Source organism: Crinia signifera, chromosome 5 (assembly GCF_055691185.1).
Source record: "Crinia signifera chromosome 5, ASM5569118v1, whole genome shotgun sequence".
Taxonomy (NCBI): Eukaryota; Metazoa; Chordata; class Amphibia; order Anura; family Myobatrachidae; genus Crinia; species Crinia signifera.
The window spans coordinates 335,509,904-335,525,647 of record NC_139221.1 but is presented as its reverse complement, the minus strand read 5'-3'; the positions used below and the strand labels follow the sequence as shown (position 1 = coordinate 335,525,647).

Genomic DNA, 15,744 nt, shown 5'->3' with positions numbered 1-15,744 from the left:
GGGATGGTAACCCTACAGCCGGTGTGTCTGTATACAGGGGGGGATGGTAAACCTACAGCCGGTGTGTCTGTATACAGGGGGGGATGGTAAACCTACAGCCGGTGTGTCTGTATACAGGGGGGGATGGTAACCCTACAGCCGGTGTGTCTGTATACAGGGGGGGATGGTAACCCTACAGCCGGTGTGTCTGTATACAGGGGGGATGGTAACCCTACAGCCGGTGTGTCTGTATACAGGGGGGGATGGTAAACCTACAGCCGGTGTGTCTGTATACAGGGGGGATGGTAAACCTACAGCCGGTGTGTCTGTATACAGGGGGGGGTGGTAACCCTACAGCCGTGTGTCTGTATACAGGGGGGGATGGTAACCCTACAGCCGGTGTGTCTGTATACAGGGGGGGGGGGATGGTAACCCTACAGCCGTGTGTGTCTGTATACAGGGGGGGGTGGTAACCCTACAGCCGGTGTGTCTGTATACAGGGGGGGGGGGACAGGTAACCCTACAGCCGGTGTGTCTGTATACAGGGGGGACGGTAACCCTACAGCCGGTGTGTCTGTATACAGGGGGACGGTAACCCTACAGCCGGTGTGTCTGTATACAGGGGACGGTAACCCTACAGCCGGTGTGTCTGTATACAGGGGACGGTAACCCTACAGCCGGTGTGTCTGTATACAGGGGGGGGTAATAACCCTACAGCCGGTGTGTCTGTATACAGGGAGGGGGGACGGTAACCCTACAGCCGGTGTGTGTCTGTATACAGGGGGGATGGTAACCCTACAGCCGGTGTGTCTGTATACAGGGGGGGGGGGGGGGGTGGTAACCCTACAGCCAGTGTGACTGTATACAGGGGGGGGGGGGGGAGGACGGACAGTAACCCTACAGCCGGTGTGTCTGTATACAGGGGGGGATGGTAAACCTACAGCCGGTGTGTCTGTATACAGGGGGGGATGGTAACCCTACAGCCGGTGTGTGTCTGTATACAGGGGGGATGGTAACCCTACAGCCGGTGTGTCTGTATACAGGGGGGGATGGTAACCCTACAGCCGGTGTGTGTCTGTATACAGGGGGGATGGTAACCCTACAGCTGGTGTGTCTGTATACAGGGGGGGGATGGTAACCCTACAGCCGGTGTGTCTGTATACAGGGGGGATGGTAAACCTACAGCCGGTGTGTCTGTATACAGGGGGGGGATGGTAACCCTACAGCCGGTGTGTCTGTATACAGGGGGATGGTAAACCTACAGCCAGTGTGTCTGTATACAGGGGGGGGGGGGACGGTAACCCTACAGCCGGTGTGTCTGTATACAGGGGGGGGTGTAACCCTACAGCCGGTGTATCTGTATACAGGGGGGGATGGTAACCCTACAGCCGGTGTGTCTGTATACAGGGGGGGATGGTGACACTAAAGCCGGTGTGTCTGTATACAGGACAGGACAGTAACCCTACAGCCGGTGTGTCTGTATACAGGGGGGACGGTAACCCTACAGCCGGTGGGTCTGTATACAGGGGGGGGGGGGCGGTAACCCTACAGCCGGTGTGTCTGTATACAGGGGGGGATGGTAACCCTACAGCCGGTGTGTCTGTATACAGGGGGGGGGGATGGTAACCCTACAGCCGGTGTGTCTGTATACAGGGGGGGATGGTAACCCTACAGCCGGTGTGTCTGTATACAGGGGGGGGGATGGTAACCCTACAGCCGGTGTGTCTGTATACAGGGGGGGACAGTAACCCTACAGCCGGTGTGTGTCTGTATACAGGGGGGATGGTAACCCTACAGCCGGTGTGTCTGTATACAGGGGGGATGGTAACCCTACAGCCGGTGTGTCTGTATACAGGGGGGGATGGTAACCCTACAGCCGGTGTGTCTGTATACAGGGGGGATGGTAAACCTACAGCCGGTGTGTCTGTATACAGGGGGGGAGGGTAAACCTACTGCCGGTGTGTCTGTATACAGGGGGGGGATGGTAACCCTACAGCCAGTGTGTCTGTATACAGGGGGGGGGACGGTAACCCTACAGCCGGTGTGTCTGTATACAGGGGCGGGGATGGTAACCCTACAGCCAGTGTGTGTCTGTATACAGGGGGGGGGGGTGTGGTAACCCTACAGCCGGTGTGTCTGTATACAGGGGGGGGGGGGGGGGGCGGGTAACCCTACAGCCGGTGTGTCTGTATACAGGGGGGGGGGGGGACGGGAACCCTACAGCCGGTGTGTCTGTATACAGGGGGGATGGTAACCCTACAGCCGGTGTGTGTCTGTATACAGGGGGACGGTAACCCTACAGCCGGTGTGTCTGTATACAGGGGGGGATGGTAACCCTACAGTCGGTGTGTCTGTATACAGGGGGGATGGTAAACCTACAGCCGGTGTGTCTGTATACAGGGGGGGGACGGTAACCCTACAGCCGGTGTGTCTGTATACAGGGGGGATGGTAACCCTACAGCCGGTGTGTCTGTATACAGGGGGGGATGGTAACCCTACAGCCGGTGTGTGTCTGTATACAGGGGGGATGGTAACCATACAGCCGGTGTGTCTGTATACAGGGGGGGATGGTAACCCTACAGCCGGTGTGTGTCTGTATACAGGGGGGATGGTAACCCTACAGCCGGTGTGTCTGTATACAGGGGGGGGATGGTAACCCTACAGCTGGTGTGTCTGTATACAGGGGGGATGGTAAACCTACAGCCGGTGTGTCTGTATACAGGGGGGGGATGGTAACCCTACAGCTGGTGTGTCTGTATACAGGGGGGATGGTAAACCTACAGCCGGTGTGTCTGTATACAGGGGGGGGATGGTAACCCTACAGCCGGTGTGTCTGTATACAGGGGGATGGTAAACCTACAGCCAGTGTGTCTGTATACAGGGGGGGGGGGACGGTAACCCTACAGCCGGTGTGTCTGTATACAGGGGGGGGTGTAACCCTACAGCCGGTGTATCTGTATACAGGGGGGGATGGTAACCCTACAGCCGGTGTGTCTGTATACAGGGGGGGATGGTGACACTAAAGCCGGTGTGTCTGTATACAGGACAGGACAGTAACCCTACAGCCGGTGTGTCTGTATACAGGGGGGACGGTAACCCTACAGCCGGTGGGTCTGTATACAGGGGGGGGGGGGCGGTAACCCTACAGCCGGTGTGTCTGTATACAGGGGGGGATGGTAACCCTACAGCCGGTGTGTCTGTATACAGGGGGGGGGGGATGGTAACCCTACAGCCGGTGTGTCTGTATACAGGGGGGGATGGTAACCCTACAGCCGGTGTGTCTGTATACAGGGGGGGGGATGGTAACCCTACAGCCGGTGTGTCTGTATACAGGGGGGGACAGTAACCCTACAGCCGGTGTGTGTCTGTATACAGGGGGGATGGTAACCCTACAGCCGGTGTGTCTGTATACAGGGGGGATGGTAACCCTACAGCCGGTGTGTCTGTATACAGGGGGGGATGGTAACCCTACAGCCGGTGTGTCTGTATACAGGGGGGATGGTAAACCTACAGCCGGTGTGTCTGTATACAGGGGGGGATGGTAAACCTACTGCCGGTGTGTCTGTATACAGGGGGGGGATGGTAACCCTACAGCCAGTGTGTCTGTATACAGGGGGGGGACGGTAACCCTACAGCCGGTGTGTCTGTATACAGGGGCGGGGATGGTAACCCTACAGCCAGTGTGTGTCTGTATACAGGGGGGGGGGTGTGGTAACCCTACAGCCGGTGTGTCTGTATACAGGGGGGGGGGGGGCGGTAACCCTACAGCCGGTGTGTCTGTATACAGGGGGGGGGGGGGACGGGAACCCTACAGCCGGTGTGTCTGTATACAGGGGGGGATGGTAACCCTACAGCCGGTGTGTGTCTGTATACAGGGGGACGGTAACCCTACAGCCGGTGTGTCTGTATACAGGGGGGGGATGGTAACCCTACAGTCGGTGTGTCTGTATACAGGGGGGATGGTAAACCTACAGCCGGTGTGTCTGTATACAGGGGGGGGACGGTAACCCTACAGCCGGTGTGTCTGTATACAGGGGGGATGGTAACCCTACAGCCGGTGTGTCTGTATACAGGGGGGGATGGTAACCCTACAGCCGGTGTGTGTCTGTATACAGGGGGGATGGTAACCATACAGCCGGTGTGTCTGTATACAGGGGGGGATGGTAACCCTACAGCCGGTGTGTGTCTGTATACAGGGGGGATGGTAACCCTACAGCCGGTGTGTCTGTATACAGGGGGGGATGGTAACCCTACAGCTGGTGTGTCTGTATACAGGGGGGATGGTAAACCTACAGCCGGTGTGTCTGTATACAGGGGGGGATGGTAACCCTACAGCTGGTGTGTCTGTATACAGGGGGATGGTAAACCTACAGCCGGTGTGTCTGTATACAGGGGGGGGGGGGGGGGGGGACGGTAACCCTACAGCCGGTGTGTCTGTATACAGGGGGGGGTGTAACCCTACAGCCGGTGTGTCTGTATACAGGGGGGCGGTAACCCTACAGCCGGTGTGTCTGTATACAGGGGGGGGGGACGGGAACCCTACAGCCGGTGTGTCTGTATACAGGGGGACGGTAACCCTACAGCCGGTGTGTCTGTATACAGGGGGACGGTAACCCTACAGCCGGTGTGTCTGTATACAGGGGGACGGTAACCCTACAGCCGGTGTGTCTGTATACAGGGGGACGGTAACCCTACAGCCGGTGTGTCTGTATACAGGGGGGGGTAATAACCCTACAGCCGGTGTGTCTGTATACAGGGGAGGGGGGACGGTAACCCTACAGCCGGTGTGTCTGTATACAGGGGAGGGGGGACGGTAACCCTACAGCCGGTGTGTCTGTATACAGGGGGGGGTGGTGGTAACCCTACAGCCAGTGTGACTGTATACAGGGGGGGGGGGGGGGACAGTAACCCTACAGCCGGTGTGTCTGTATACAGGGGGGGATGGTAAACCTACAGCCGGTGTGTCTGTATACAGGGGGGGATGGTAACCCTACAGCCGGTGTGTGTCTGTATACAGGGGGGATGGTAACCCTACAGCCGGTGTGTCTGTATACAGGGGGGGATGGTAACCCTACAGCCGGTGTGTCTGTGTACAGGGGGACGGTAACCCTACAGCCAGTGTGTCTGTATACAGGGGGGGATGGTAACCCTACAGCCGGTGTGTCTGTATACAGGGGAGGGGGGACGGTAACCCTACAGCCGGTGTGTCTGTATACAGGGGAGGGGGGACGGTAACCCTACAGCCGGTGTGTCTGTATACAGGGGGGATGGTAACCCTACAGCCGGTGTGTGTCTGTATACAGGGGGGGGTGTAACCCTACAGCCGGTGTGTCTGTATACAGGGGGGGGGGGGGGGGGGGCGGTAACCCTACAGCCGGTGCGTCTGTATACAGGGGGGGGGACGGGAACCCTACAGCCGGTGTGTCTGTATACAGGGGGACGGTAACCCTACAGCCGGTGTGTCTGTATACAGGGGGACGGTAACCCTACAGCCGGTGTGTCTGTATACAGGGGGGGATAGTAACCCTACAGCCGGTGTGTCTGTATACAGGGGAGGGGGGACGGTAACCCTACAGCCGGTGTGTCTGTATACAGGGGAGGGGGGACGGTAACCCTACAGCCGGTGTGTCTGTATACAGGGGAGGGGGGACGGTAACCCTTCAGCCGGTGTGTCTGTATACAGGGGGGGGGGCGGTAACCCTACAGCCGGTGTGTCTGTATACAGGGGGGGGGGGGGTGGTAACCCTGCAGCCGGTGTGTCTGTATACAGGGGGGGGTAATAACCCTTCAGCCGGTGTGTCTGTATACAGGGGGGGGGGGGGGGGGGGGCGGTAACCTACAGCCGGTGTGTCTGTATACAGGATGGGACAGTAACCCTACAGCCGGTGTGTCTGTATACAGGGGGGGATGCTAACCCTACAGCCGGTGTGTCTGTATACAGGGGGGGATGCTAACCCTACAGCCGGTGTGTCTGTATACAGTGGGGGGATGGTAACCCTACAGCCGGTGTGTCTGTATACAGGGGGGGCGGTAACCCTACAGCCGGTGTGTCTGTATACAGGGGGGATGGTAAACCTACAGCCGGTGTGTCTGTATACACGGGGGATGGTAACCCCACAGACAGTGTGTCTATACAGGGGGGGATGCTAACCCTACAGCCGGTGTGTCTGTATACAGGGGAGGGGGGACGGTAACCCTACAGCCGGTGTGTCTGTATACAGGGGGGGGTGGTAAACCTACAGCCAGTGTGACTGTATACAGGGGGGGGGGGGGGGGGGGACAGTAACCCTACAGCCGGTGTGTCTGTATACAGGGGGGGATGGTAAACCTACAGCCGGTGTGTCTGTATACAGGGGGGGATGGTAACCCTACAGCCGGTGTGTGTCTGTATACAGGGGGGATGGTAACCCTACAGCCGGTGTGTCTGTATACAGGGGGGATGATAACCCTACAGCCGGTGTGTCTGTATACAGGGGGACGGTAACCCTACAGCCAGTGTGTCTGTATACAGGGGGGATGGTAACCCTACAGCCGGTGTGTCTGTATACAGGGGAGGGGGGACGGTAACCCTACAGCCAGTGTGTCTGTATACAGGGGAGGGGGGACGGTAACCCTACAGCCGGTGTGTCTGTATACAGGGGGGATGGTAACCCTACAGCCGGTGTGTGTCTGTATACAGGGGGGGGTGTAACCCTACAGCCGGTGTGTCTGTATACAGGGGGGGGGGGGGGGGGGGGCGGTAACCCTACAGCCGGTGCGTCTGTATACAGGGGGGGGGACGGGAACCCTACAGCCGGTGTGTCTGTATACAGGGGGACGGTAACCCTACAGCCGGTGTGTCTGTATACAGGGGGACGGTAACCCTACAGCCGGTGTGTCTGTATACAGGGGGGGATAGTAACCCTACAGCCGGTGTGTCTGTATACAGGGGAGGGGGGACGGTAACCCTACAGCCGGTGTGTCTGTATACAGGGGAGGGGGGACGGTTACCCTTCAGCCGGTGTGTCTGTATACAGGGGGGGGGGGGCGGTAACCCTACAGCCGGTGTGTCTGTATACAGGGGGGGGGGGGTGGTAACCCTGCAGCCGGTGTGTCTGTATACAGGGGGGGGTAATAACCCTACAGCCGGTGTGTCTGTATACAGGGGGGGGGGGGGGCGGTAACCTACAGCCGGTGTGTCTGTATACAGGATGGGACAGTAACCCTACAGCCGGTGTGTCTGTATACAGGGGGGGATGCTAACCCTACAGCCGGTGTGTCTGTATACAGGGGGGGATGCTAACCCTACAGCCGGTGTGTCTGTATACAGGGGGGGGATGGTAACCCTACAGCCGGTGTGTCTGTATACAGGGGGGGCGGTAACCCTACAGCCGGTGTGTCTGTATACAGGGGGGATGGTAACCCTACAGCCGGTGTGTCTGTATACAGGGGGGGATGGTAACCCTACAGCCGGTGTGTCTGTATACAGGGGGGTCGGTAACCCTACAGCCGGTGTGTCTGTATACACGGGGGATGGTAACCCCACAGACAGTGTGTCTATACAGGGGGGGATGCTAACCCTACAGCCAGTGTGTCTGTATACTGGGGGGATGGTAACCCTACAGCCGGTGTGTCTGTATACAGGGGGGGATGGTAACCCTACAGCCGGTGTGTCTGTATACAGGGGGGGATGGTAACCCTACAGCCGGTGTGTCTGTATACAGGGGGGGATGGTAACCCTACAGCCGGTGTGTCTGTATACAGGGGGGGTGGTAACCCTACAGCCGGTGTGTCTGTATACAGGGGGGGTGGTAACCCTACAGCCGGTGTGTCTGTATACAGGGGGGGTGGTAACCCTACAGCCGGTGTGTCTGTATACAGGGGGGGCAGTAACCCTACAGCCGGTGTGTCTGTATACAGGGGGGATGGTAACCCTACAGTCAGTGTGTCTGTATACAGGGGGACGGTAACCCTACAGCCGGTGTGTCTGTATACAGGGGGGGCAGTAACCCTACATCCGGTGTGTCTGTATACAGGGGGGGATGGTAATCCTACAGCCGGTGTGTCTGTATACAGGGGGGGATGGTAACCCTAACACCGGCCGCAGGATTACCCCTCCCCCATCCCACCCTACTCTGTATACACACCCCGGGTGGTTACCGGCTCAGGATATAGCTCAGTATAACAGAAGGGTTTGGTCCCCAGTGTGCTGTCTACCCCCCTGCAGGTTTTGCGGCTGATGAATGTGGACTGGCTTCCCAAGTCTGGTTGTCCCAACTCAGCGGAGCTCCCGGGGTTTGCAGAGCTGCGAGAGCTGTGTCTGGCCAGCTCCATGTACTCTAACATCAGTGACGACATCTGTAAGAGACTGCTGCGACACTCCACCAACCTGAGAGTGCTGGACGCCCGGGGCTGCTACAAGCTGACACCAGCCGGCATCTGTGACTGCCCGTGTACAGGTGAGAACGCTGCCGCCCGTGTATAGGCGAGAACGCTGCCGCCCGTGTACAGGCGAGAACGCTGCCGCCCGTGTACAGGCGAGAACGCTGCCACCCGTGTACAGGCGAGAACGCTGCCGCCCGTGTACAGGAGGGAACGCTGCCGCCCGTGTACAGGAGGGAACGCTGCCGCCCGTGTACAGGCGTGACCGCTGCCACCCGTGTACAGGCGTGACCGCTGCCGCCCGTATACAGGCGAGAACGCTGCCACCCGTGTACAGGAGGGAACGCTGCCGCCCGTGTATAGGCGAGAACGCTGCCGCCCGTGTACAGGAGGGAACGCTGCCGCCCGTGTACAGGCGTGAACGCTGCCGCCCGTGTACAGGCGTGAACGCTGCCGCCCGTGTACAGGCGAGAACGCTGCCGCCCGTGTACAGGCGTGAACGCTGCCGCCCGTGTACAGGCGTGAACGCTGCCGCCCGTGTACAGGCGTGACCGCTGCCGCCCGTGTACAGGCGTGAACGCTGCCGCCCGTGTACAGGCGAGAACGCTGCCGCCCGTGTACAGGCGTGAACGCTGCCGCCCGTGTACAGGAGGGAACGCTGCCACCCGTGTACAGGCGAGAACGCCGCCGCCCGTGTACAGGCGAGAAAGCTGCCGCCCGTGTACAGGCGAGAACGCTGCCGCCCGTGTACAGGCGAGAACGCTGCCGCCCGTGTACAGGCGAGAACGCTGCCGCCCGTGTACAGACGAGAACGCTGCCGCCCGTGTACAGGCGAGAACGCTGCCGCCCGTGTACAGGCGAGAACGCTGCCGCCCGTGTACAGGCGAGAACGCTGCCGCCCGTGTACAGGCGAGAACGCTGCCGCCCGTGTACAGGCGTGAACGCTGCCGCCCGTGTACAGGCGAGAACGCTGCCACCCGTATACAGGCGAGAACGCTGCCGTCCGTGTACAGGCGAGAACGCTGCCGCCCGTGTACAGGCGTGAACGCTGCCGCCCGTGTACAGGCGAGAACGCTGCCACCCGTATACAGGCGAGAACGCTGCCGCCCGTGTACAGGCGTGAACGCTGCCGTCCGTGTACAGGCGAGAACGCTGCCGCCCGTGTACAGGCGAGAACGCTGCCGCCCGTGTACAGACGAGAAAGCTGCCGTCCAGTAACACCCTGCCCCTCTGGCCACCCTGCTGGCACTACCCTACCTTTGCCCATGCTGCCAGCGGAGTAACACCCTGCCCCTCCGTGGCCACCCTGCTGGCACTACCTTACCTCTGCCCGCGCTGCCAGCACAGTAACACCCTGCCCCTCCGTGGCCACCCTGCTGGCACTACCCTATCTCTGCCCACGCTGCCAGCCCAGTAACACCCTGCCCCTCTGGCCACCCTGCTGGCATTACCATGTCTCTGCCCACGCTGCCAGCACAGTAACACCCTGCCCCTCTGTGGCCACCCTGCTGGCACTACCTTACCTCTGCCCACGCTGCCAGCACAGTAACACCCTGCCCCTCCGTGGCCACCCTGCTGGCACTACCTTACCTCTGCCCGCGCTGCCAGCACAGTAACACCCTGCCCCTCCGTGGCCACCCTGCTGGCACTACCCTATCTCTGCCCACGCTGCCAGCCCAGTAACACCCTGCCCCTCTGGCCACCCTGCTGGCATTACCATGTCTCTGCCCACGCTGCCAGCACAGTAACACCCTGCCCCTCTGTGGCCACCCTGCTGGCACTACCTTACCTCTGCCCACGCTGCCAGCACAGTAACACCCTGCCCCTCTGTGGTCACCCTGCTGGCACTACCTTACCTCTGCCCACGCTGCCAGCCCAGTAACACCCTGCCCCTCTGGCCACCCTGCTGGCATTACCATGTCTCTGCCCACGCTGCCAGCACAGTAACACCCTGCCCCTCCGTGGCCACCCTGCTGGCACTACCTTACCTCTGCCCGCGCTGCCAGCACAGTAACACCCTGCCCCTCCGTGGCCACCCTGCTGGCACTACCTTACCTCTGCCCACGCTGCCAGCACAGTAACACCCTGCCCCTCTGTGGCCACCCTGCTGGCACTACCTTACCTCTGCCCACGCTGCCAGCACAGTAACACCCTGCCCCTCCGTGGCCACCCTGCTGGCACTACCTTACCTCTGCCCGTGCTGCCAGCGGAGTAACACCCTGCCCCTCTGTGGCCACCCTGCTGGCACTACCTTACCTCTGCCCACGCTGCCAGCACAGTAACACCCTGCCCCTCCGTGGTCACCCTGCTGGCACTACCTTACCTCTGCCCGTGCTGCCAGCGGAGTAACACCCTGCACCTCTGTGGTCACCCTGCTGGCACTACCTTACCTCTGCCCGTGCTGCCAGCGGAGTAACACCCTGCCCCTCCGTGGCCACCCTGCTGGCACTACCCTATCTCTGCCCACGCTGCCAGCACAGTAACACCCTGCCCCTCCGTGGTCACCCTGCTGGCACTACCTTACCTCTGCCCGCGCTGCCAGCACAGTAACACCCTGCCCCTCCGTGGCCACCCTGCTGGCACTACCTTACCTCTGCCCGTGCTGCCAGCACAGTAACACCCTGCACCTCCGTGGTCACCCTGCTGGCACTACCTTACCTCTGCCCACGCTGCCAGCACAGTAACACCCTGCCCCTCCGTGGTCACCCTGCTGGCACTACCTTACCTCTGCCCGTGCTGCCAGCGGAGTAACACCCTGCCCCTCCGTGGTCACCCTGCTGGCACTACCTTACCTCTGCCCGTGCTGCCAGCACAGTAACACCCTGCCCCTCCGTGGTCACCCTGCTGGCACTACCTTACCTCTGCCCGTGCTGCCAGCACAGTAACACCCTGCCCCTCTGTGGCCACCCTGCTGGCACTACCTTACCTCTGCCCACGCTGCCAGCACAGTAACACCCTGCCCCTCTGTGGTCACCCTGCTGGCACTACCTTACCTCTGCCCGCGTTGCCAGCACAGTAACACCCTGCCCCTCTGTGGTCACCCTGCTGGCACTACCTTACCTCTGCCCGCGCTGCCAGCACAGTAACACCCTGCCCCTCTGTGGTCACCCTGCTAGCACTACCTTACCTCTGCCCACGCTGCCAGCCCAGTAACACCCTGCCCCTCTGTGGTCACCCTGCTGGCACTACCTTACCTCTGCCCACACTGGCACATGCCGTACTGGGCTTACACTGTCCTCTTTGTGTTTTCCCCTCTGTCAGACCTTCAGCGCCTGTACCTGGGCCTGTATTGTAGCGGAATGCAGTGTATTTTGCCCAGTTCTGGGAGTTACCTGCTGACCAGACGTTGGCGGCACAGTCTGCAGGAACTGGACCTGACGGCGCAGATGTACAGAGAGGGGGACCTGGCGCAAGCACTAGACATTCTGGCAGGAGAAGGAGCCAATGACACCCTGCAGTCCCTCAACCTCACTGGTACAAAAGTCACTCTGCTCTCTGTCAGGTGAGTAATGCCGACATGCAGCGTCGTCATACATTACTATTCAGCCAAAAGCAGAAAGTTCCTCCTTGGAGCAGTGTCCGTGTTGGGCTGGTTATAAATGTAAAACACAACTTCTGATAGGTGTCCAATACTGTGTGTACCCTACACACCATGTGATTTATGTAGGCAATCTTACAATGCAATGCATGTATCCAAGGTACAGCATAATCCCATATATACACGGTCAGATGGAGCCGGCCTCTTTCCTGCAGGGGCTGGAGATTCTATCGCCAGCGGCCTGATCTCGCCAGGGGACACTCGCACACGCCCCGTGGTTACGGGGCTCTCTCCGCCGCCTCCTCCGGTGCCCCTCGTGTGAGACGCACGCGCGTCCCAGTCAGATGCGATCACCAGTGGAGACATGCTGGCGATCCCCGGGCAAGGTTTAGAGGTGCGCCATCTGTATGTGTTCTCGTGGACATTTATTCCTGTGCCCATGATGTACACGCCTCTGAGATATAGGGGGTTATTCTGATTCACTCAGAAAGGCTCAATAGCTCTCTAATGGACAAAACATGCTGCACTGCAGGTGGGGCAGATGTCACATGTGCAGAGAGAGTTAGATTTGGTGCAGAGACACTGCAAAATAGTTATCAGTTTGAAGTACAGACCCCACCCAGATCTAACTCTCTGTGCACATGTTACATCTGCCCCACCTGCAGTGCACATGGTTTTGTCCATTAGAGAGTGATTGTGCCTTTCCGAGTGAATCAGAATAACCCCCATAGTTATGAGAGGCATAAAGTAGTACATGGTGTGCACGTAGATCATAGGTCTAGAATTCTGTACCCGGCCTATATTGTGCCGCAGTACATCGTGTGCACATAGATCATAGGGCTAGAATTCTGTACTGGGCCTATATTGTGCCGCAGTACATCGTGTGCACATAGATCATAGGGCTAGAATTCTGTACCCGCCTATATTGTGCCGCAGTACATCGTGTGCACATAGATCATACGGCTAGAATTCTGTACCCGGCCTATATTGTGCCGCAGTACATCGTGTGCACATAGATCATAGGGCTAGAATTCTGTACTGGGTCTATATTGTGCCGCAGTACATTGTGTACACATAGATCACAGGGCTAGAATTCTGTACCCGGCCTATATTGTGCCGCAGTACATCGTGTGCACATAGATCATACGGCTAGAATTCTGTACTGGGCCTATATTGTGCCGCAGTACATCGTGTGCACATAGATCATAGGGCTAGAATTCTGTACTGGGCCTATATTGTGCCGCAGTACATTGTGTACACATAGATCACAGGGCTAGAATTCTGTACCCGGCCTATATTGTGCCGCAGTACATCGTGTGCACATAGATCACAGGGCTAGAATTCTGTACCCGCCTATATTGTGCCGCAGTACATCATGTGCACGTAGATCATAGGGCTAGAATTCTGTACCTGCCTCTATTGTGCCGCAGTACATCGTGTGCACATAGATCATAGGGCTAGAATTCTGTACCCGCCTATATTGTGCCGCAGTACAACGTGTGCACATAGATCATAGGGCTAGAATTCTGTACCCGCCTATATTGTGCCGCAGTACATCGTGTGCACATAGATCATACGGCTAGAATTCTGTACCCGCCTATATTGTGCCGCAGTACATCGTGTGCACATAGATCATAGGGCTAGAATTCTGTACCCGGCCTATATTGTGCCGCAGTACATCGTGTGCACATAGATCATAGGGCTAGAATTCTGTACCCGCCTATATTGTGCCGCAGTACATCGTGTGCACGTAGATCATACGGCTAGAATTCTGTACCGGCCTATATTGTGCCGCAGTACATCGTGTGCACGTAGATCACAGGGCTAGAATTCTGTACCCGGCCTATATTGTGCCGCAGTACATCGTGTGCACATAGATCATACGGCTAGAATTCTGTACTGGGCCTATATTGTGCCGCAGTACATCGTGTGCACATAGATCATACGGCTAGAATTCTGTACTGGGCCTATATTGTGCCGCAGTACATCGTGTGCACATAGATCATACGGCTAGAATTCTGTACCTGGCCTATATTGTGCCGCAGTACATCGTGTGCACATAGATCATACGGCTAGAATTCTGTACCCGCCTATATTGTGCCGCAGTACATCGTGTGCACATAGATCACAGGGCTAGAATTCTGTACCCGGCCTATATTGTGCCGCAGTACATCGTGTGCACATAGATCACAGGGCTAGAATTCTGTACCCGCCTATATTGTGCCGCAGTACATCGTGTGCACATAGATCACAGGGCTAGAATTCTGTACCCGCCTATATTGTGCCGCAGTACATCGTGTGCACATAGATCACAGGGCTAGAATTCTGTACCCGCCTATATTGTGCCGCAGTACATCGTGTGCACATAGATCACAGGGCTAGAATTCTGTACCCGCCTATATTGTGCCGCAGTACATCGTGTGCACATAGATCATAGGGCTAGAATTCTGTACCCGCCTATATTGTGCCGCAGTACATCGTGTGCACGTAGATCCCAGGGCTAGAATTCTGTACCCGGCCTATATTGTGCCGCAGTACATCGTGTGTACATAGATCATAGGGCTAGAATTCTGTACTGGGCCTATATTGTGCCGCAGTACATTGTGTGCACGTAGATCATACGGCTAGAATTCTGTACCAGGCCTATATTGTGCCGCAGTACATCGTGTGCACATAGATCATAGGGCTAGAATTCTGTACCCGGCCTATATTGTGCCGCAGTACATCGTGTGCACATAGATCATAGGGCTAGAATTCTGTACTGGGTCTATATTGTGCCGCAGTACATCGTGTGCACGTAGATCATACGGCTAGAATTCTGTACCCGCCTATATTGTGCCGCAGTACATCGTGTGCACATAGATCATACGGCTAGAATTCTGTACCCACCTATATTGTGCCGCAGTACATCGTGTGCACATAGATCATACGGCTAGAATTCTGTACCCACCTATATTGTGCCGCAGTACATCGTGTGCACATAGATCATAGGGCTAGAATTCTGTACCCGGACTATATTGTGCTGCAGTACATCGTGTGCACATAGATCACAGGGCTAGAATTCTGTACTGGGCCTATATTGTGCCGCAGTACATCGTGTGCACATAGATCATACTGCTAGAATTCTGTACCCGGCAATATTGTGCCGCAGTACATCGTGTGCACATAGATCATACGGCTAGAATTCTGTACCCGCCTATATTGTGCCGCAGTACATCGTGTGCACATAGATCATACGGCTAGAATTCTGTACCCGCCTATATTGTGCCGCAGTACATCGTGTGCACATAGATCAGAGGGCTAGAATTCTGTACCCGGCAATATTGTGCCGCAGTACATCGTGTGCACGTAGATCATACGGCAAGAATTCTGTACCCGGCCTATATTGTGCCGCAGTACATCGTGTGCACGTAGATCATAGGGCTAGAATTCTGTACCCGCCTATATTGTGCCGCAGTACATCATGTGCACGTAGATCACAGGGCTAGAATTCTGTACCCGCCTATATTGTGCCGCAGTACATCGTGTGCACATAGATCACAGGGCTAGAATTCTGTACCCGGCCTATATTGTGCCGCAGTACATCGTGTGCACATAGATCACAGGGCTAGAATTCTGTACCCGGCCTATATTGTGCCGCAGTACATCGTGTGCACATAGATCATACGGCTAGAATTCTGTACCCGCCTATATTGTGCCGCAGTACATCGTGTGCACATAGATCACAGGGCTAGAATTCTGTACCCGCCTATATTGTGCCGCAGTACATCGTGTGCACATAGATCATACGGCTAGAATTCTGTACCGCCTATATTGTGCCGCAGTACATCGTGTGCACATAGATCACAGGGCTAGAATTCTGTACC

General features: G+C 57.4%; 1 protein-coding gene across 1 annotated transcript in view; it reads left to right on the top strand.

The window, feature by feature from the left end:
- The window catches only part of FBXL6 (F-box and leucine rich repeat protein 6), a 119,732-nt gene that overhangs the window by 40,621 nt on the left and 63,367 nt on the right, over positions 1–15,744 (top strand). The window contains exons 8-9 of the mRNA XM_083145087.1: positions 8,186–8,417; positions 11,602–11,842. Of these exons, the coding sequence (XP_083001213.1) occupies positions 8,186–8,417; positions 11,602–11,842 (473 nt within the window). The remainder of the gene's footprint in view (positions 1–8,185; positions 8,418–11,601; positions 11,843–15,744) is intronic.